Here is a 24,061-nt window from a genome sequence, read left to right as displayed (position 1 = left end):
CCTTATTGAACCAAGGTTGGTCCTCTGGCTTGATGGTAATGATAGAGCGAGGGACATGTCAGGCCATAAGGTTACAGATTGTGGAGAACAATTATGCTGCTGCTGATGGCCCACTGTGCCTCATCTCATGGATGCCCGTTTTGAGCTGCTATAACAGTTCTGAATCTATACCATTGAGCACGGTGGTAGTGCCACACAAGATGGAGCGTGTTCTCAGTGTGAAGGACAGTGCAGTAATCACTCCTGACAGTACTGCCACGGATAGATGCAGCTGCAGCAGGCAGATTGGTGAGGACGAGGTCAAGTAAATTTTGCCCCCTCTGGTTGGTTCCCTCGCCACCTGTCACAGGCCCAGTCTGGCCGCTATGTCCTTCAGGACTGGGCCAGCTCCATCAACAGTGGTGCTTCTGAGCTGTTCTTGGTGATGGATGTTGAAGTCCCCCACCCAGAGTACTTTCTCTGCCTAATACTGTTTGCCATTCTAAAATGACATACTGGGTGAGCTAAACAGTAATAGGTATAGTGTTATGAGGGACAGCCATTAAATACATAAAGCAATTTTCCCAACATCTGTGTAACTGGGACTGTGAGAGGGCAACAGTGTAAAATAAGAATCATCAACACTTCAAAGGCCCCTCTGTAAAGTAATAGAATGGAGGGGTGTAAAACTATTGCAGTTTACATTATATAAGCAATATTGCTCCCAGTTAAGGCAGAGAAATATTTAGGATACATCAATTTCCTTCCCATAAACAGATTTGGCAATTCTTGGGTATCATAATATTCAGTCTGTAACTCATCACTTTGTCTTAAAGTATGATCGACCAATTCAAGTTCTAAAGTATTGCTATAGTAGATACATATATACATACACAAACACAAAAAAAATGTCAAATACTGTAAATAAATGCAGAAAAGATTGGAAGTACTTGGGTCATAGAAAGAGAAAGATTAGTTAACTTTTGACTCAGAATTACAGCCAAAATGTTAACCTATCCAACACAAATATACACACATATATATATGCCACAGTGACTGCTGTCGGGACATTATCAGCAACACCACAGATCCTCCTTCTACCTCTTGCAAAACATTGCAACACAATACAATAATCAACTGTACGATAATAGAGGGAAATATGATCGCTCCCAAAAAAGGCTATCCCTTGCTGAACATTTCCAACCACTTATCAAATTTTCAAGACAACTGCACATTTCAAACAAACATTATTGAGCGCTACACAATGTTATGTAGATGGGCAGCTCAAGTCTTTTTAGGATCTCTGCAAATAAATAAATTTTAAGGTCTTCTGTAGCACTATGGATCCAGCACTGCAAACTTCTCTAACAAAGTAAGGGATACTTCAAAGACCAAAGCAAAATATTGTGGAAGCTGAAAATCTGAAATAAAAACAGAAAATGCTGGAAATGCTCAGCAGGTCTGGCAGCATCTGTGGAGAGAGAAACATAGTTCACGTTTCAGGTCGACGACCTTTCATTAGAACTGGGAAAAGGTTTTGAGCAAGTGAAAGGTGGGGGGTGGGTGGGTAGTAAGAACAAAAAAGGTAGGTCTGTGATTGGGTGGCGTTTTCATGGTGCAACGACAAAGGGTTTACATATTATATAGAACATATGGCATAGAAACTGTGATATTGCTCCACTCAAGCCTCCTCCCATCTTTCCTCATTTAAATCCATCACTGTAGCCCTCTATTTCCTTCTCCCTCACATGCTTGTCTCGCTTCTCCTTAAATGCATCTATATTGTTCGCTTCAACCACTCCCTGTACTGGCAAGTTCCACATTCTCGTCACTCTTGGATCAAGTAGCTTCTTGAGTTACCTATTGGACTTCTTGGTGACTTACTTATATTGATGGCCTCTAGTTATGGTCTTCCCCACAAAAGGAAACATTCCCTGTATCCACTCTATCAGAAGCTTTCAGAATTTTAAAGACCTCTATTAGTCTATCCTTTAGCCTTCTTTTATCAAGAAAAAAAGACCCAGCATGTTCATCTTTTCCAGATATGCATACACACACATTTCTGGTATAAGCCTCACAAATCTTCTCTGCACCCTCTCCACTGCCTCTACATCCTTTTCATAATAGGGCGACCAGAACTGCACACAGTACTGCAAGTGTGGTCTAACCCCAAGGTTCTATTCAGGTTTATCATTACTTTTCAAATCTATCCCTCTAAAAATAAAGCCTAGTGCTTGGTTTGCTTTTTTTTTTTAAATGGCCTTGCTAACCTGTAGTGCAACTTTTAGTGATTGGTGTATTTGTATTCCGTGATCCCTTTGTTCCTCTACCCACCTAGACTTGCATCTTCCAAGTAATAAGTGACCTCCCTATTCTTCCTACCAAAATGTAATACCTCACATTTATCTGTGAAGTTAATTTGCCAATTATATACCCATTCTTGAAGTTTATTAATGTCCTCCTTTAATTTGTTACAGTCCTCCACTATATTGACTATACAGTCCCCCACCCAGATCTGGTGTCATCTGCAACTTCAGAAATTATGTTCATGATTCCAACGTCCAAACTGTTAATATAAATTGTGAATAGCAGTGATCCCAACACTGATCCTTGTGGAACACCACTTCCCACGTTCTGCCACTCTGAACAACTTGTCTTAACTCCCATTTTCTGCTTCCTGTCTTGAAGCCAGCCAGCAATCCATTCTGCCACTTGTCCCGATTCTGCATTTTCTGAACTTACTCATTAATCTACAATGGAACACCTTATCATAGTCCTTTTGAAAATCCAGATAACTTGCATCTATCACATTACCACTGTCTACTCTGTTATTCCTTAAAAACATTCAATAAGGTTGGTCGAGCAAGATTTTCCCTTTTGAAATCCATGGTGACTATTAATCATGTTTTTCTTTTCTAAATGTTCTTCTATTCTCTCCTTTAGTAGGGATTCCATTGTTTTTCCTACCACCGATGTTAAGCTGACTGGTCTATAATTCAGAGAATGTTCTGTGCCCCTTAAATATAGGAATTACGTTAGCTATCCATCAGCCCTCTGGCACTACACCTTTTGTAAACAAGTTACTACATATATTTAATAATTTATGTGAGGAATCTAGTTCCAAAAGGATAAGAGGGTAAGGTAGAGAATTCAGCTTTTTAAAAACTATATTCAAAAAAAAAAGGAAATTAGATACTTTAACAAGCTTCATTTTTTCAATTTGGCATACAAATGAATAGTGGAAAAGTTGTAAAACTGGTATCACAAACAGCAATGATATATTTCATGACGAGATATTCAGGCTAGTTTGGGACACCACAGTACTAAAGCAAATATCAGTTTGAAGTGACGCCTGGCAAAAAAAAATTGAAAATTTCTCCATGTAGCTGTCTTGTAGAAAGCATCAATGGAAATTCTTTGCTCCAAGATGTGATCACATCACTGATTCACTCCTTATGATTAGTTAGGTCATTAGTCCTCTTGAAGAGGACAAACAGGTGGTTCCCCCAATGCTTTGCACAAACGCCATCTCTCAAGACTCGAAGCTGTACATCACTAAGCATTCAGAAATACAGTTCTAACAAGATCACTAAAACAGTAAAGGGGAGTAGAAATTGTCAATTTCACCTTAGCCTAACCAAGTGAACTTAGAGCAAACAGGACTTTGTTGCCACACAGAGAGACTAATGAATCAGGATCAAACTGGGAACGAGTATGTGTGGTTTAGTGCATTTGCCCAGTTTTGAGGATACCGATCTTTCGAAGTGTGAAACAGAACATACATCAGGCAACTTAAATTATTGGTCTCTTGTGTACAACTACTCCAAATTACTGCATTTGGCACTTTCTTCCACACTTCCTACACCACGGCCCTCTCGGATAGTAGAGATAAAAGAAATGGGAATGTGAACAATAGTCCTGGTCTGGAGAAATATTCCATTAATTATCTCATCCATTTGAAAGTTTAAAAACACAAGCTTAGCACATTACAATGATACTGATGACAAGTTGATGAACCACACTTACATAACAATGCTACAGTGACAGCTTAGCCCAGTATTACATGGCTCCTAGAGCCAGGTCTTCCACTCTGGTTAGTGACCCCAACCCAGTATAATTCCATAGTGACAGACACTCCCAGTAGTACAAGATCATTGGATTCAGGTGTTACACTCCAGTCGCTGACCCAAACACAGTACAATTCTATAGTGACAGATAATCTCTAATACACGCTACTGGGACTGAAGGCTGACAAGTCCCCTGGACCTGATGGCCTGCATCCTAGGGTCTTAAAAGAAGTGGCTGCAGAGACAGTGCGTGCATCGGTTGTAATCTTCCAAAATTCCCTAGACTCTGGAAAGGTCCCAGCATATTGAAAAACCACAAATGTAATGCCTCTATTGAAAAAAAAAAGAGGGAGACAGAAAGCAGGAAACTACAGGCCAGTTAGCCTAACATCTGTCACTGGGAAAATGCTGGAATCCATTATGAAGGGAGGAGTGGAAGGACATTGAGAAAATCATAATGCAATCAAGCAGAATCAACTTGGTTTTATGAAGGGAAATCATGTTTTGACAAATTTATTAGAGTTCTTCAAAGATGTAAATAAGCAGGCTGGATAAAATGGAACCAGCAGATATAGCATAGTTGTATTTCCAAAAGGCATTCAATAAAGGTGCCAAATAAAAGGTTCATGCAAAAAATAAGAGCTCATGGTGTTTGGGGCAATAGATTAGCACGGATATAAGGTAAGCTAACAGAAAAGAGAGTAGGGATAAATGGGTCATTTTCAGGTCGTCAAACTGTAACTAGTGGGGTGTCACAGGGATCAGTGTTGCGGCCTCAACTATTTATAATTGACATTAATGACTTGGATGAAGCAACAGAGTTTATTGCAACCAAATTTGATAACAATACAAAGATAGGAAGGAAAGTAAGTTGTGAGGAGGGCACAGAGTCTGAAAGGGTTATAGATAGGTTAAGAGTGGGAAAATAATTTGGCAGCTAGAGTATAATGTGGGAAAATGTGAATTTATCCACATTGGTAGGAGTACAGCAAAAGCAAAATATTTAAATGGAGACACACTGCAGAATGCTGTGGCACAAAAGGATTGGGATATCCTCGGGCATGAAACACAAAAACTTAGCATGCAGGTACAGCAAGAAATTAGGAAGGAAAATGAACTGATGGTCTTTATTGCAAGGGGAATGCAGCATACAAGTAGGAAATTTTAGCTACAACTGCACAGGACATTGGCGAGACCACATCTAGAGAACTGCATATAATTTTGGTCTCCTTATTGAAGGAAAAATATAGTATTGGAGGCAAGTTCAGAGAAGGTTCACTAGGGTGATTCTTGATGAAGGGGTTGTTTTATGAGGAAAGATTGAGCAGGTTGCGCCTATACTCATTGGAGTTTAAAAGAATGAAAGTGATCTTACTGAAACATATAAGATTTGAGAAGGCTTAACAGGGTAGATGTTTTCCCTCATGGAGAAAGCTCGAACTAGGAGGCATAGTTTCAGAATAATGAGTCACTCATTGAAGAGATGAGTGGAATTTCTTCTGTGATGGCCACGAATTTTTGGAATTCTCTACGTCAGAGCTGTGGAAGCTGAGTCAGAGTACATATTAAGCGGAGATAGACAGATTCTTGAACTCTACGGGAGTCTAGGGTTATGAAGAATGGGCAGGAAAATGGAGTTGAGGCCAAGATCAGATCCGCCATCATCTTACTGAATGGCCGAGCAGACCCATGGGACTGTAAGGCCTACCTCAACTCTTATTTCTTACGTTATGTTCTTAATGTATATATATGCCAAAGCAGTGGTTAAATGATAACAAAATAGGATCCCTGTTTTGTTCAACAAGTGCATTTCTTTGCTCCTGGCACCTGGATTAAATCACGGATGTAGCGATAATGCAGGAAACATTGTGATTCTGTCCTCAGATTTTGCAGCAAAGAAATTGTCACAATTCACAACTGTTGAGAGCATGCTGACAATGGGAATTGCAACACAAGATAGAGAAATGCAGAATAAAGACAGGATGTAAATGAAAGGAACAAAAGCAAGCAAGCAGAAAATGTTCAGTGATATCATGACCTGGCCAGCAACCTGGGAGCTCTGGGCCCCACGCCAATTTCTAAAGAGATTATTTTACAACCGAGGAGGAGGAAATTTAAAATTAAGTCAGTACTGCCCTACACAAAATGCATCCAAGGTCAGCTATCACTTAATTAATAAATTACATCTCTTGCACATGGCCAATACTGCTTTGAGTGATACTGCTACCTCCAGAAACCAGCTGGACTGAGTGCAGGATAGGATGTGCACTGTAAAGTTCTAGATGAAATGGAGATTACAAAAGGAGGTGCAAGTAAAGGATTGGGAAAAATCAAATCTATAAGTTACAAAGGCTACTGGAGAGTGATAGAATGGAGGTGGGCAATGTTGCAAAGTACTAACAACAACCTGCATTGATAGAGCATCTTGAATGTTATTAAAAATCCCAAGGTTCTTCAACGACAAAGAAAGAAAATTTAGGAAGACTGACTAATAGTTTGGTCTAAATGGTGGGTTTTAAGGAGGCCCTTAAAAAGAGAAGTGGGAGATGTAAAGGTAAAGGGATTTAAGCAGCAAATTTCAGAGAGTGAGGCTTACATAATTGAAAACATGGCTACCAATGATGGAGTGAGGGGGTGGGGGCGGGGGCAGGGCAGGCACAAGAAGCTTCAGTCTGAAGAACAGTGTGTTCTGGGAAGGGTTATAGTCCTAAAAAGAGGTTACGAAGACAAGGATGGGCAAGGTATGGAGGAACTTAAAAACAAAGCTGAGAACTTCAAATTTGAAACATTCAAAAACCAGAATCAATGTCTAAGATCTGTGAGGACGAGAGAGATGGGAAAGCTGGAGTTGATGCACAATAGGATACATGCAGCAGAGTTTTGGATGAGCTGAAATTTACAGAAAGCTGCGAATTGGATGCTAACCAATGTTGAATTGGAGAAAATTACAGCTCACCAAACTGGATGTTAAATGAGCAGTCTCAACAACACAGAGGTAGTGGAGAGGTCAAGTGAGTTGGCACAGAGGTACAGCTGGTTGCCATCAGTCAACATGTGCAATGTCTACTGATGATGAGGAAGAGGTGGGGGCTAAAGATGGATCCTTCGGGGATTCTGGCAATGGTGGGAAGAGAAGTCAATGCTAGAGATGTTCTGTCTACATTGGATAGGTGAGTGTGAAAACAAGTGAGGATAGTTCAACACAGTTAGGTAAGAGGAGAGATGCTGGAGAAGGATTATGTAAATCAATTGTATCAAAAGTTGCAGAGGTTGAGGAGGACAAGGAGGGATACTGCAAAGATTGTTGTTTGTGACCAACTGGTGCAGTAGAGCAACGCCGACAATGGAGGCTGCTCGGGTAAACAAAAGGTTGACTTATTTTTACTCAGCAACATTTTTCTCACTTGCTTCAGCTTTTACTTGCAATAATATTGCACTTAGTTTACCCTAACTACTTTTAATAGTCAATTCAGATGTGAGGTGCTAAAGCTGCATCAATGTTACATATTTCAACTATCCATCAGAATGGAAAACTAAACATTAAAAATTTCAGATGGCGGAAAACAAATACCCGACTCTGCCTCTGCCTCAACTCAATTGCTGCTAAAGCTCTCATCCGTGCCTTTGTTACCTTTGGACTAGACTACAAGCAGCAAGAGAGGAAATTGAGGAAAATCTGACCATTATTTTCCAGTCCTCAGTGGATACAGGTGTGGTGCCGAAGAATTGGAGGTCTGCTAATGTTGTACCTTTGTTTAAAGTGAGCGAGGGTTAGACCGAATAATTACAGGTCAGTCAGCCTAACCTCAGTAGTGGGCAAATTATTGGAATCTATTCTGAGACACAGGATAAACTGTCACTTACAGGGGAACAGATTTATCAAGGATAGTCAGCATGGATTTGTTACGGGAAGATCTTGTCTGACCAACTAATATTTTGAAGTAACAGGAAAATTGATGAGGGGACTGCAGTTGATGTGGTCTATATAGATTTTAGCAAGGCTTCTGACAAGGTCCTACATAGCAGAATGGTTAAAAAAAATCCCATGGGATCCAGGGAAGTGCAGCAAGGTGGATACAGTGGCAGGAAACAAAGGGTAATCGTTGATAGGTGTTTTTGCGACTGGAGGGCTGTTTCCAGTGGCATTCTGCAGGGCTCAGTACTGGGTTCCCTGCTTTTTATGGTATATATTAACAATTTGGATATAAATGCAGGAGGCATGATCAACGTTTGCAGATGACACAAGGATTGGCCATGTGGTAGATAGTGAGGAGGATAGCTGTAGGTTGCAGGAAGATATCGATGCTCTGGTCAGATGGACAGAAAAGTGGCAAATGGAATTCAACCTGGAGAAGTGTAAGGTGATGCATTTGGGGAGGTCAAACAAGGCAAAGGAATACACAATTAATGAGAGAATACTGAGAAGTGAGGGACCTTGGAGTAACTGTCCACAGATCCCTGAAGGTAGGATAGGTTGATAAGGTGGTTAAGAAAGCATATGGCACCCTTTCCTTTATTAGCCGAGGTACAGAATATAAGAGCAGAGCGGTTATGCTGGAACTGTACAAATCATTGGCTAGGCCACAACTTGAGTACTGTGTGCAGTTCTGGTCCCCTCATTACAGAAAGGATGTAATTGCACCAGGGAGGGTACAGGGGAGATTTACGAGGATGTTGCCAGGACTGAGGAAAGATTGGATAGGCTGGGGTTGTTCTCTTTGGAACAGAGAAAGCTGAGGGCAGATCTGATTGAACTGTACAAAATTGTGAAGGACCTGGATACAGTGAATGTGAAGTGCCTATTTATCTTAGCAGAGAGGTCAGTAAGTAGGTGGCACAGATTTAAAGTGATTGGTAGAAAGATTAGAGGGGAGATGAGGAAAAATATTTTCACCCACAGGGTGGTGGAGATCTGGAACTCACTGCCTGAAATGGTAGTAGAGGCAGAAACCCTCTATTAATTTAAAAGGTGTCTGGATATGCACCTCAAGTACTGTAACCTGCAAGACTATGGACCAAATGCTGGAAGGTGGGATTAGACTGGATGAACCATTTTTTGGCACAGACACGATGGGCCGAGTGGCCTCTTTCTGTGCCATAAACTTTGTAGAATTCTATTCCAGTGCTCTTCTTGCCAGCCTCCCATCTTCCACTCTATATAAACTTGAGCTCCTCCAAAACTGCGATATCTTAACTTGTACCAAGTGAGCCCTCATCCCCATGCTCAGTGACCTGCATTGGGTCCTGGTCCTGCACTGCCTCAATTTTGAAATTCTTATTTTGTTTTCAAAACCACTCGGTCTCTTTACTGCTCTCTACTCCTTTAAGATGTTCCTTAAAATCTGTCATGTTCAATCTTTAATCTCTTTATGAGACTCAGTCAAATTTTGTTCGATAAATATTTGTTAAGGGGCTTGGGAAATTTTACATTAAAGGCAACAAAGGTATAAATGCAAGTTGGTTGCCCTCTTAAACACTACAAAAAGGACTAAAATTTAACTTTAGAATTTTGTACTTAAGTGCATTCATACAGATAGGGGTTATGTAATAATAAAAAAAGACAATTACTTTTCAATGTATTGCAGAATATGCCATACAGAAATGCAGTGCTACACACACAATGTGATTACTTTGAAGTGTGCTCCGAAGAACTGATGTTAAATAGAACACTTGGTCATTATAAAAACAAAGGTCAAATTATCTTAATTCCAACTGTAACTTTTTTTTGTAAAAGTCAATCAGTGCAGCTGCACCAGCCACAATTCTTTGGTGTATCTAATGTTCCCAAACTATTAAAAATCATAATGTAAGAATAAGATAATGTGTTACTGAAATGCTTTTTTTTTCAAATTCTTTGATGATTGGCTTGCTATGCCGTTTCAGAAGGAAGTTAAAGATCAACCACATTGATATGGGTCTGGAGTCACATGTCGGCCAGACCAAAGAAGGACAGCATATTTCCTCCCGTAAAGGACATTAGTGAACCAGTTGGGTTTTTACGACAATCGATGATAATTTCATGGCATCATCACTGAGACCAGCTTTCAATTCCAGATTGTTATTAAATTCAATTAATTAATTCAATTAATTAATCAAATTAATTAATTAGTGCCTCACACAACATATTGCGGTCCATCATCTTCAAATCACATTCCTCAGGCATTTTAGTTTGACTAACGAACCACAGCTAAAGCACTTTTCAGCGTTTTTAGAAGCACTGTCAACGAACATCAAAACAGGAATTGGATTACTAGAGTTCCATAATTAGAATCTTATGCTATATTAACTAAAATATTGTATTAGATTCCTGTCCGCAACATTTTATTCAAGTTTATATATTTCTAGTACGCTGTGTCCTTTCCTAGCTACCAATTTGCCAAGAGAATCAAAAGTACTTACTAGTGTGCACAGTCAATGAGCTGATACTCATTTGACCTTTCGTAGCATGCTTTCACACCTTCATCCTGCCAGAGGATTGTCGTATGTTCATAGAACTCCTGAAATAAAATGTTTAAAATGCGTTAGAATCTGACGAGCACATATCAGAATTCAATTGCAGATAAAAGCACATACAAATGTGGTACTTTATGCACTGATGGTTACCTTCACACAACTACTGGTTTAGATACAAGTATACTCAAAAGGTTCCGAAGAAGGGTCACTGCCCCAAAACATTAACTCTGCTTCTCTTTTCACAGATGCTGCCAGACCTGCTGAGTGGCTCCAGCATTTCTTGTTTTTATTTCAGATTTCCAGCATCCGCAGTATTTTGCTTTTATTACTCAAAAGGTTGTTGCATAATCATGCACTACGGGCTGCACAAAGGAACAGGCGGCTGTCATTTAGCCCCTCGTGCCTAATCAACGATTCAGTGAGACCACAGCTGATCTGTGACCTAATTCCATACATCTGCCTCATTTGCCCCATATTGGTTAACAAAAAAAAACAATCTCAATTTTAAAATTACCAACTGCTGTAGCATCAGTTGCCGTTTGCGGAAGAGTTTCCCAAATTTTTGCTTGTAGAAGTGTTCCCTGATGTCACTCCTGAAAGGTCTGGCTCTAATTTTTTGACTATGGCCCCTAGTAATAGACACCCCAACCAGCGGAAATAGTATTTCTCTAACTATCCTATCTGTTCCCCTTATTATCTTGAAAACCATCAAATTACACTTTAACCTTGTAAATTCCAGGGAATACAACCTTAATTTGTGCAATGTCTCAATTTAACCCTTGGGAGTCCAGTAAATCTACAGTACACTCCCTCCAATATATACTTCCTTGGGTGTGATGCACACACTACGTTTACAAGTACAAAGAAAAAAACTGCAAATGCTGGAAATCTGAAACAAAAACCAAACAAGGATGGAATAGAGGTCAGCCAGCACCTGCAGAGAGAACGATAAGCTACCTTCTCAAGCTTTCAATCCTTCAGTTAACTTACCTCAAATGCCAACTTATCTGTTCTCTTCACAGGTGCTGATCGACCTGCTGTGTTTCCAGCATGATCTACTTTTATGTACAAGCACACACTGCTGGTTTGCTCCAGAACTTCAAGTGCACACTGAAATGGTGTTGAAATTATTCCTAGAAAACAAACTCATATACGGGAAGTGCAACGGAGGCCTATAGCCCCAACTCCCAAAAACATGGAAGGCTGAAACTCTCACCATCACTCCCTTGCTTCAAAAGCCTTTTAAAAATCCGACTGCACTTTTAGAATCCTGCCTTCAATCATTTCTATTTGCCATGGTGTTTTTTCTTCTCCTTATGACCTTGTCCGAGACCTTCTTTTATAGCAGCCATTATGGATAAATACAAGTGGCTACTGTTCTGAAATAAAATCATGAATAGGCAGGCTGGAGAATTTGACTAATTCAATAGCTCTTTCAAGACAACACAGAGATGATGAGCCAGAATGGCTTCCTTCTGTGCTAAATCATTCAATAGATACTCCTCAAAATAGATCACATTCAATGAAAAATTGCACTAGATATTTTCTTGAGGTCAGCACCAGCTACTCCTGTGAGTAGATCTCTTACCCCAATCCAGAGTGTGCCATAACCTGTCAACTTTTAAAGGTAAATAATAAATAGACCCAAGGATTACAACAGAGAACCCTGGAATGCTTCACATAATTCTCTGCCCTTGAAAACCAGACTGAGAAATATATAAGGTGAATCATACACTTCACATATAAAACAATAACGATGCCGCTCACGTTCTCTCTGCATATATTCTTTGAATCAGAAACTCCCTTCCTACACAGAGAAGTATTTGCAGCTTCTGAGCTCGTCCAGCTTCACTGCTGGTTGACAAAAATCCTAAACACAACTTTTCATTGAAAAAAAGTTTCACTGTGAATCTGTCTTTCACGTGAATAGGTTTCCCACAAAAAAGACAATTCAAGTCCTTTTGCTGTTACATTAAAAGAGGTTATGTTTTATCAAAATTAAATACATGGTCAACCTTCGAAAATTGGAACAAAAACTCACCATTAATGAAGAATCTGTGACTATTTAACCAGATTAGTACCTTATGTAACTTGGCTCTTGGGTAGCACTTTTACCATTAAATCAGAAGGTCATGCATTCAACCCCCATTCTGGAGTCTCGCACACATATGCTTACACTTCACTGCTGTACTGAGGGAGTGACACTTTTTGGATGAGACATTAAATTAAGGTCATATCTCTCCCCCATCCCCCCCCCCCACCGCACATCAGGTGGATGTCCTGGGAACATCCAACATCACTAAAAACAGATGATGTGGTCACCTACACTGGGGCTCTGCTATAATGCAGTCCGCAATAGCACAAAACTCAGTTCACCCTCAAATATTTCATGCAAATTTATCATTGCAGATACTGAAGTATAAATGCTCCACAAATAATTTAGAATCAATGAAATGGCAGCCACTTGACTAATTGAGGCGTCAGTTTTCTCAATAAAAACTGGCCAAACTTGCACTGGTACTCATAACAATCAATGTGAAATCATGTATACTGAATCACAAAACAGAAAATCTTACACCATCACTGAGAAGCTGAAAATCATCGCCCAGATCAAGGAAGGCGCTACGCAAGCACCCACTTCACCCTGAATCACGGGTGGCTTAAAGATGGAGAGAAGTCAAGAAGGGCGTCGATGGAGATGAAGGTAGCCAAAGAAAAAGGAAAGCCCAAAGTGCCGACAACACACCTCTTGACAAGATGGCATACACGTGGTTCGCCCAGTAGAGAGCTGAGGCGTAACCATATCCGGTCCTGTCATTCAAGCCTAGGCTCAGAAACTTTGTCACCAAATGAATGGAAATACCAATGCTCCAAAAGAGTTTGGAGCCAGCAAAGGATGGTTAGCAAGATTTAAGAACCGGCTCAGCATTTCACACGTTACTATAAGAGAACAATTGTCTGTGGATGAGGCAGCATTTCCTGTTGAATTAAAGAAGATTTAACACAAAGGAGGATGATACCTGAAGACCACATCTACAACTGCGACGCGACGGCCTTATACTACAAATTATTACCAGAGAAGACAGCAGCAACCACAAATGACACCAACAAGGACCAGGTTTAAACAAATAAAGACAAGGTTGACAGATCTCCGTTGCTTCAACAAAACTGGTCTACACAATCTGATTCCACTCACCATTGAAAAATTCGCCAACCACACTGCTTCCATCATCTAAACCTATAATCACTACCATGCCAACACTCAAGTAGCAAAGCTGGATATCATCAATTTTCAAAGACTGGTATGAATTAATCGTGAAACCAAACATTAGAAAACATCTCAAATAGAACAAACTACTTAAGGCCACCTTGCTACTTGACTACTGCCCTGCCCACCATCCCGCAAAGAACCTGGTAACACAAGATGGGATCAAATAGAAACATAGAAAATAGGAGTAGATCATTTGGCCCTTCGAGTCTGCACTGCCATTCAATACGATCATGGCTGATCGTCCAAACTCAGTACCCTGTTCCTGCTTTCTCCCCGTATCCCTGGATTCCTTTAGCCCTAAGAATTATATCTAACTCTTTCTTGAATATATTTAATGATTTGGCCCCAACTGCTTTCTGTGGTAGAGAATTCCACAGGTTCACCACTCTCTAGGTGAAGAAATCCCTCCTCATCTCAGTCCTAAATGACTTACCCCTTATCCTTAGATTGTGACCCCTCGTCCTGGACTCACCCGCCATCAGGAACATCCTTCCTGCATTCTAGTCTGTCCCGTCCTGTTTGAATTTTGTAGGTTTCTACGAGATCCCCTCTCATTCTTCTAAACTCTAGCGAATTCAAGCCTAATTGACTCAATCTCTCTTCATATGTCAGTCCTGCCATCCCAGGAATCAGTCTGGTGAACCTTCGCTCCACTCCTTCCATAGCAAGAACATCCCTCCTCGGATAAGGAGACCAAAACTGTACAAAATACTCCAGATGTGGTCTCACCAAGGCCTTGTGTCTACCTATCAAAAAACACATCAAAAATTCAACCCCTTGACCAAGGCATCACATCAACCTTCAAACTTAACTACAGAAGATAACTGATTAAGAGAATGGTGGACAGTAAGGACGACGTGACAACATGCCTGAAGAAACTCAACGTGAATGACGGAATATATATGTGGCCATGATTGGCAAGAAGTGCTAATCAAATGTATTACAAACTCATGGAGACATGCCCTGGGTGCTGCATTCGAGTTGGAAAGAAACAGTGACAATATGGAGGATTTCAAAGGCTTCACAGAAAGAGGAATACCTGAAAGTGAGAAGAGTTGTGGGCCATGACGGATTCAATGCCCACGATCTAAACGACGCCAGGTCCGTACTTCGAGCAGAATCAGATACTGACGACATCAATGCATGGCTGACTATCAATGCCCAAGAAGCAACCGAGATGATGACAGATGATCAAATATTGGTCAGTGTAACAGATCCAAACCCTAAAGATGTCCAGCAAGCTGAAGATGACAATGACAATAACTAGACTAAGCCACTGCCATCATCCCACAGTCACCCACTACGTAGAAAAATTACTGATGCTTGGAAGCCAACAAAAAATCAACTGCTACTAGTGTGACACAACTTAGGAACATGTTACATCTAGTAAAGGCGAAGGCAAGGAGTAAATGTGAACAGTTAAAAATTACTGACTTTTTCAACACACGTCCATCAATTCAATAATGACCGATTGTACACATATATTCACATTTTTGTTTCAATAAATAAAAATTTGATTTATTCAATTGATGGCCTTCATTTTGTTTGTTTTATTATTCTGGTTACTGGCTTGGTGCTTTTCAAAAGGAACTCGTTATAACATGGCCCTGTGATGTGGACTCAGTGGACTGCATTATAGCAGGGTTCCAGTGTATTTAATTGCTGTTTTTGGGACCTTGCTGTGCACAAACTAACTGCTACTTTTGCCAAATTTGCAAGTGACAATACTTCAAAATACTTCAAATGTGTGAATGGCGTGAAAGAAGTTTTTCTTCTTGCGCTTTTCACAAGACTGTGTACCTTGCAAGGTTGACCGCCGCCAGCCTACCTGGTCTCTGAGCTCATGGCTTTTTCTTTGATAAATACCCATAAGCCATTAACCCTCCCAAAAAGTTTGTAGTGACGAAACACACACATGTAGACACACAAGCGCACATATTTAAAATTCAATTAATAGACAAATTGTCACAATGCCCACGACAATGTTAAATCAGATTAATTTTTGAGCAACCTCTGGGCAGAACAGGAACAAAACTCTTCCTTGGTAGCAGCTCTGAGTTACAAAGTTGCTCAAACTGTAAACTAGTTTTAAATGTTCACCTTAAATGAAGTTCCACATTGAATGACAAACAACTTCTCTGCCCCTGGGTTTGAGGAGAGGGGTGAAGGGTGAAACAGAAAAAAAAGCTAGGATTCATGCCCCTGATTATTCACCAGAACTTCTGCTGGAAAAAGCACATACGTGAACATTGTCTGAAGACAGGATCGGACTCAGCTCTAACACTCTTTCTGATCATATGATGGAGGTTCACAAGAAAAATAGTTCCTTTGGTGAGGACCAAAGGGCTTCTGGTGCACAAGGTGTGGGAAACAAAAGGCAGAGCTAGAGAGATTTGATGAATCAATTCTGGATTAACACACAAACAGAAATTGAGAGTTTAAATCGCACTGTGGCAAGTTAGGAAACTGAATTAAGTAAATATGGTTATTTACATAAAATAAAAGCAAAATACTGTGGATGCTGGAAATCTGAAATAAAAACTAGAAATGCTGGAAATACTCAGCAGGTCTGGCAGCATCTGTGGAGAGAGAAACAGAGCTAACGTTTCGGGTCAGTGACCCTTCTTTTTTGGTTATTTACATGCTGGCACCAAATAAAATGGCCACGAAAGCTACCAGATTATCGCAAACAAAAAACCAACTGGCTGTCATTCAGGCTAAGTAACCTGCAACCCTGGTCTGGTCTACATGTGAGTACAATCCAACTCTGTATAATTGACTCCTAATGCCATCAGAGCAACTAGGGATGGGCAATAAATGTGGTCTCGCCAGCATTATCCACATCCTTAGAATTAAAGAAGTCCATAACAAAATCAAATTCTTCAATAATTTATTAATTGCAATTATATAAGCATGTTCTTTTTGTGCTTCCATTTATTCACTGCTTCACGGAGGACGCTGGCAAAGTGAAGCAGCAGTTCTGCACACATCTGTATGCCTCAATGGCTCAGAATCCAAATGCACTGCATAATGAGATACTGGCCCAAACCAAGAACTACCTATCTTTCGTTACTAGTGTACACAGTTAGCCAATTTCAAACAGTTCAGTAGAAGGGGGATTACAGTCGACCTTTGACACCTATGGGTTACATGAAATCAGAAAAGGTTTCTGCTGCTGACTGCTGTCCAGTGGACCAACTTCACCACCCACAAGACACTGCTGGAAAGTTGCTGTAAAAATCAGCGAGGAGGAGATCAGATCTGAATATGATGCCTTACACATTGAAATGGCCCCTGGAATACTCAAAGTGACAAGCTGGATTTCAACAGTGAGAAACGTATATGGCAAGTAGTGGTTTTAACTGCGATCAGGCAATAAAGAAAGGCTCAGTAGAAGCCTTTTGACATTTTTCATTGATTGTCGATAAAGCTTATGGCCTAATGCAGCTTTTGACCATGCTGGCAGCTAGAGCTAGAAACGAAACTTGAAATCTCAGGAATAATTGCTTGAAATCTGATTTCACCTGGGATGTACAATCTAGCTCCAAGATTGTTTTAGGGATATAAGGGTTGACCGTTGGCTATTGTCAACAGGTTATTTGTCCACCTGTTCCCCACTCCTGCATTGTCACCCCTCTCCCAATAACAGAACTCCCCTCCTCCATCCAACGAGCCTCCATATATGCCACATCATCTGCTATTTCCTCCACCTATCAAAGCTTGCTGCCACCAACCAGATCACACCTTTAAATCACTTTCTAAGGAACTGTCCCCTCTGGGAGATCCAACAACATTTTTTATATAGCACCTTTAACATAATTCATCCCAAGGTGCTTCACAGGAGCATTACAAAGCAAAGTATGATACTGAGCCACATAAGGAGATTAGGTCAGATGACCAACAGCTTGGACAAAGAGATATATTTTAAGTAGTGTCTTAAAGGAGGCAAATAAGGTAGAGAGCGGAGGGGCATAGGGAAGGTATTTGAGAGCTTTGAGCTGAGGCAACTGATGGCACGGCCACCAATGATGGAGCGATTAAAATCAGGGATGCACAAGAGGCCAGAATTAGAGGAACGCCGATATCTTGGGGGGGGGGGGGGGGGGGGGGGGTTGTGGAGCTGGGGGCAATTACAGAGATAGGCCAGAGAAGGATTTGAAAACAAGCATGAGAATTTTAAAATCAAGGCTTTGTTTGACCAGGAGCCAATGTCAGTCAGCAAGCACAGAGGTGATAAGGAAATGGGATTTGTTCATTCTTCCATCCTGACTTGTAGCTGCCCTTCCTCTAACACTTGCCCAATCACTGAACTGGCATTGCATCTGCTGCAATCACCTCTTTTCACATCACCAATCCCACAATATCTCAATGCATTAAATTCAAAATCCTATTCAAATCAATCCCTGGCTTTGCCCAACCTATTTCTGCAATCTCCTCCAGTCTTGCATCCCTCTCCTGCACCCTTTCTTCTTCTGGCTCTGGCTTTTCATCCAGCTGTATCTCCCTTTTTGACCATTGATGCAGAACCTTGAGTCACCTTAACCTACTCTCTGGAACTGACAAACACCCACACCCATCACCTCTTCTTTTGCCTATCTACCTTTGAAAACCTTTTTTTATAGACCAATTTTCTTGACCAAAATTTCAGTCACCTCTCAATCTCTCATCCAGGTCTTAGTGGTTGTTCCCTTATCCATTCTAATCATTTTTCTCCTACCCCCACCATACAATGTGTTGGGTCCTTCTCTCAGTGGTAAAGATGTCATTCAAATGCAAATTGTTGCCCACGGCACTGAAGAAGGGCCTGCTTGAACAACTGACACGTCATTTCACCTGATAAATATTGACCAAACTCTCATGCATTTCTCAAGTTTTAGTTTTGATTTTTAGTTTTCCAGCATTACGTTCTTTTGTGGTTTTTTTGTATATCATCCACTGGCATTGACCTCTTCCTAGCTTTTTAAAAAGCCTTTTTGAATATCCATCAACTACCTCTCTCTGATGGAACTGAACATACTTGAATCTCAACTTCCACCAGTTCTGCACCATCCACATCCCACACCCGCCCTCCCAGCATTGCCTTGTTTTTGTTAAGTCCATAAAAACACTTTAAATTTGCCTTTTCGCATTTGGGGTGCTATTGCACGTATGTATGTTGCTTTACCTGTTTTATTGCCATTGAAGTGAAAGAATGAGGCAAGGTTGCTCGCTGGCATCCATCCTAGTCATTGTCATGTATCAATGATGCATTGGAATGCAGCAGAAATGGTTTCAAACCATCAGTTCCCAGCATTCTTGGAATAGTGGCGTGGCTTCTCACAAACATCATGTATTGTTGGGAGACTTGCCTAAGAAACTACCTTGTTTCATATCTTGATTAGTTTCAACAATGGAATATGGTAATGGGTAATTATGGATTTATATTGCAGCGTTAATGCAAGGAAACATCTTAAGGTTCTTCAAAAATAGGCAGAACAAAAACAGATGTTGATAAATGGGTTATTTTCAGGTTAACAAACTAACCAGTGGGGTGCCACAGGGATCAGTGCTTGGGCCTCAACTATTTACAATCGATTATTAATGACTTGGATGAAGAATATTGTACCCAAATTACCTGACGATACAAAGATAGGTGGGAAAGCAAGTTGTGATGAGGACACAAAGAGCATGCAAAGGGATATAGATAGATTAAGTGAGCAGACAAAAATTTGGCAGATGGAGTTTAACGTGGGAAAATGTGAGGTTATCCACTTTGGTAGGAAGAATACAAAAGCAATGCATTTAAATGGAGAGACTACAGAATGCTGCGGTACAGAGTGATCTGCATGTCCTCGGACATGAAACACAGAAGGGCATTAGCATGTAGGTACAGCAAGTAATTAGGAAGGCAAATAGAATGTTGGCCTTTATTGCAAGGGGAATGCAGTATACAAGTAGGCAAGTCTTGCTACAACTGTACAGGTGCTGGTGAGACCATAGCTAGAGTACTGCATACACTTTTGGTCTCTTTATTTAAGGAAAGATTGAACTTGCCTCCAATGCAAGAATGAGAAGGTTCACTAGGGCAATTCCTGGGATAAACGGTTCGTCTTATGAGGAAAGGTTGAGCAGTTTGGGCCTATAGTCACTGCAGCTTAGAGGAATGAGAGAATCTTGAAACAGAAGATTCGGAGAGGCACGGACAAGATATTACCCCTCGTGGGGAATCTAGAACAAGGGGGCACAATTTCAGAAGGGGCCTCCCCATTTAAGGGAGAGCTAAGGAGGAATTTCTTCTGAGGGTCATGAATCTTTGGAATTCTCTACCCCAAACAGTAGTGGAGACTAGTCATTAAAATATTCAAGGTTGAATTAGACAGATGTTTGATCTCAAGGGAATCACGAGTTATGGGGAGCAGGCAGGAAAATGGAGTTGAGGACACAATCTGATCAGCCATGATTTTACTGAATGGCAGAGCAGGCATGAGGGGCCGCAAGGTCCACTCCTCGGAACATAGGAACAGGAGTAGGCCATTCAGTCCATTGAGCCTGCTCCGCCATTCAATACCATCATAGCTGATCAACCACTTCAATGCCTTTTTCCCACACTATCCTGTCATGGAATGACTTACTTTTCTCCTCTGATTAAGACAATGTGCCTTTAAGACTCGGTTTAAAAACCGTGTGCCTTCAAAAATTGCGGGGCACAGTGTGACACAGCTGCACCTGCGACCTAGTCAACAGCAGGAGAGTGGAGAGGTCACATGGTGTAATGTAACTTTTAACTGTGTAAAAGCCAGCTTTGAGATACCAGCAAAGCGTGCTTGCCTTGAAAGGAGGGAATTCTCTCAGCAGAAATTCAACAATGAGCAACAGGCTGTGTTAATTGCCTAAGAAAGAAAGAAAAATCCCTTTTGAAGAGAACATTCGTATTGCTGTAGGTAGCAAAATATCTTTTTCTTTACTTCCAAAGTAACAATCTTTGCTTCAAGGTTGACCTTTTCTTGACTGATTGTGTTTTCTGGAATTCGCTATAAAGCTTCAACTGAAATGTACCAATTTTAAAATCCAAACACTGACCTGTCGTTACATCCTGTGTTGAAAGAACTGTTTGACGCCTGCTGCAGCCAAAGTGCTTTGAATGCTTATCAAGAAAAGACTGTTTCATCAAATCCGCGTCGAGACTTCGAGTGGAATCTGATTATTTTTACACTAGGATACCTCACCCATCAGGAACATAACCCACAAAGACAAACAACCCAGTTATTTATTTTTAAGGAACAGCTAATTTTTTACAACACTTTCTTTTTTAAAAAAGGTTAACAGTTGATTGATGAGTCTATGGGCGAATGGGGGAGTTAGGTTAAAATAAGTTATAAGGTCTTTAGACATAGATTTATCTTAACAGTGTTTAAGATTTAGTTTTCATAAATAGTTAATTTGTTGTTGTCTGAAGATACCTGGTTGGTCTGTTTTATTCTGGGGGTTAATTAAGTGTTTAATTTGGATTTTTGCGGTTGGGTGGGAAAACTTTAATATGCTGTAACTCGTGGAGTGATGGAACTGAACTGACAGTGCATTGCTCCCGTCTCGGTCATAACAATCTCCATATCCTTTTATGTCATTGGTATTTAGAAATCTGTAAATCTCTACTTCAAGCATATTCAATGACCGAGCTTCCACAGACCTCTGAGGTAGAGAATGCCAAAGATTCACAACCCTCGGAGTAAAAATATTTCTCCTCATCTCTGTCTTAAGTGGCTTCCCCCTTATTTTGAATTAGTGACCGCTGGTTCTAGACTCCGCAACCAGGGGTAACATCTTACCTGCATCTACCCTGACTGTCCCCTTTAAGTATTTTGTAGGTTTCGATGAGATCACCTCTCATTCTTCAAAACTGTAAAGAATACAGGCCCAGTTTCCCCAATCTCTCTTCATGGGATACTCCCACCATCCTGGGAACAAGTCAAGAGACAGAAAGATACTGGGGTGGGGGTGTGACCTAAACTTAGAACAAAGTGGCAGATTTTTAGGATGTTTTAAAAAAGGTGGGAAGAGCCTTAGGAAGGGCATTCCCCAAAGGCAATGGAAGGTTTTGGAAGGTTTTAGAAGCTTAAGAAAGGGAGTGATGGGGGCGGGGGGGGGGAGAGAAGAGGTGTGGGGAAGCAGAATGCACAGCAGGCTGGAGTCAAATCAAAAATCAGGATGGGATATCAGGCTGGAAAGACAGAAAATATGGCAGGCCATAGAAGGATTTAAAGACAAGGGAAAATATTCTAATTGAATAATGGGATAGCAAGCCCTGGGAGATGGGAGTCATGAATGAGTGACACATCATATGGGACAGAAATAATGTTGCAGAGTTTTGGAGAAATTGGAATTCATGAAGCTGGAGGCCATCAAGCAGTGTGTTAAAGGGTAGGTGAGTTGGCAGATGACAAAGGATTGCAAGAGGGTTCAGGCAGCAGAGGAGTTGAGGTAGGTGTGGGGTTGGGTCACACTGCAAAAGGTACATTAGGTGGTATAACAGGGTTACCTAGAGTCAAGTGCAAGTGCAATGAAATATAAGATGCAAGCCAAGTATCATAGGTAGCAATTTTTTTTTTTTAAAAGCATCTATAAGTAGTAAATTATTAAGCTATCCTGCTGTTCTTTTTTTCTTCTCACAAAGTTCCACAGGAACCAACAGGCTGCCAGTACCTGACTCAAGTACTCATCTTCATGTGCAAATTCAGCACAAGAACATCTCATTCTCATCCAATGTCCACTTGAGCATTTTCCTGCATGAGTTACTGAATAATGATCAGAACCATGAAGCCTGGGTGATCCTTCTCCCCTTTTTAATTTTCTAAAAATGACACAGTTGACTGCAGCACCCATACTGTTGATCCATTTGAGATGTGCTAACTCAGCAGAGATCAAGATTCAAACTTCAATCTGGCACAAGTACCTGGCTGTGCCGCCTATGAATTAGGGATATTGCAGAGAGGTAGTGCACCTTCAACAACTCACTGCCTGACTTTTTTCACTCACATTGTAAATGTTGTTTGCAAAAGCAATGGTGGTATATCAACTGCCATGCAAATAGGTTTGCAGAAGTTTTAACACCCATTGAAACTTCCTGTTTTAAATATAATACAAAAATGTCTGCAACCAGAAGCGTTAATAAGCAACTGTTTCTAAACAACAGAATCTTAATTAGATATTTTGAACACAAGTGGGTTATAAGGGCTGGGTGGATTAGTAGTTAATTAAACTGTGATTCAATGTGACAGAAAGGATGGAATATGCTAAAGTGCTATCATGTTAATCAAATGCAAGAATTTAACTTTACATGTGGGTATTTTGGGAGGGTGAAGGCATTGGATAATAACATTTAACACCGTTCAGAATTGCTGTAACTACTTGCTCATTTCAGCTGAACTTTCTGCCCATTTCCTGCGTATGTGTTTTTAACCCTACTTTATATTGTGCCAAAAGTAATCAATGGTAAACTTAAGGGGGCATAAAACCAAAAAAAACCTGAAGACAAAAAAAACTGTTGTAGTATTGTGGTTATGCTACTGGTTGATTAACCCAGATTAAAACACTGAACAACACAAACAAATGGACCGCTGGGTTGAGCACTACCTAGAACTGTACTCCAGGGAGAATGCTGTCACTGAGACTGCCCTCAATGCAGCCCAGCCTCGACCAGTCATGGATGAGCTGGACATACAGCCAACCAAATCGGAACTCAGTGATGCCATTGATTCTCTAGCCAGCGGAAAAGCCCCTGGGAAGGACAGCACTACCCCTGAAATAATCAAGAGTGCCAAGCCTGCTGTATTCTCAGCACTACACGAGCTGCTATGCCTGTGCTGGGACGAGGAAGCAGTACCTCAGGACATGCGCGATGCCAATATCATCACCCTCTATAAAAACAAAGGTGACCACGATGACTGCAACAACTACCGTGGAATCTCCCTGCTCAGCATAGTGGGGAAAGTCTTTGCTCGAGTCGCTCTGAACAGGCTCCAGAAGCTGGCCGAGCGTGTCTACCCTGAGGCACAGTGTGGCTTTCGTGCAGAGAGATCGACCGTTGACATGCTGTTCTCCCTTCGTCAGATACAGGAGAAATGCCGTGAACAACAGATGCCCCTCTACATTGCTTTCATTGATCTCACCAAAGCCTTTGACCTCGTCAGCAGACGTGGTCTCTTCAGACTACTAGAAAAGATTGGATGTCCACCAAAGCTACTAAGTATCATCACCTCATTCCATGACAATATGAAAGGCACAATTCAACATGGTGGCTCCTCATCAGAGCCCT

The 24,061-nt window shown here is 40.9% G+C and overlaps 1 protein-coding gene across 4 annotated transcripts in view; it reads right to left on the bottom strand.

Annotated features, from left to right (window-relative positions):
- The window catches only part of gnas (GNAS complex locus), a 392,017-nt gene that overhangs the window by 113,814 nt on the left and 254,142 nt on the right, over positions 1–24,061 (bottom strand). For all 4 annotated transcript variants that reach the window (XM_068048067.1, XM_068048068.1, XM_068048070.1 and 1 more), the window contains exon 5: positions 10,446–10,543. In XM_068048067.1, the coding sequence (XP_067904168.1) occupies positions 10,446–10,543 (98 nt within the window). The remainder of the gene's footprint in view (positions 1–10,445; positions 10,544–24,061) is intronic.

Source organism: Heterodontus francisci, chromosome 16, assembly GCF_036365525.1.
Source record: "Heterodontus francisci isolate sHetFra1 chromosome 16, sHetFra1.hap1, whole genome shotgun sequence".
Lineage (NCBI taxonomy): Eukaryota > Metazoa > Chordata > Chondrichthyes > Heterodontiformes > Heterodontidae > Heterodontus > Heterodontus francisci.
This window is presented reverse-complemented; position numbering and strand designations above follow the sequence as displayed.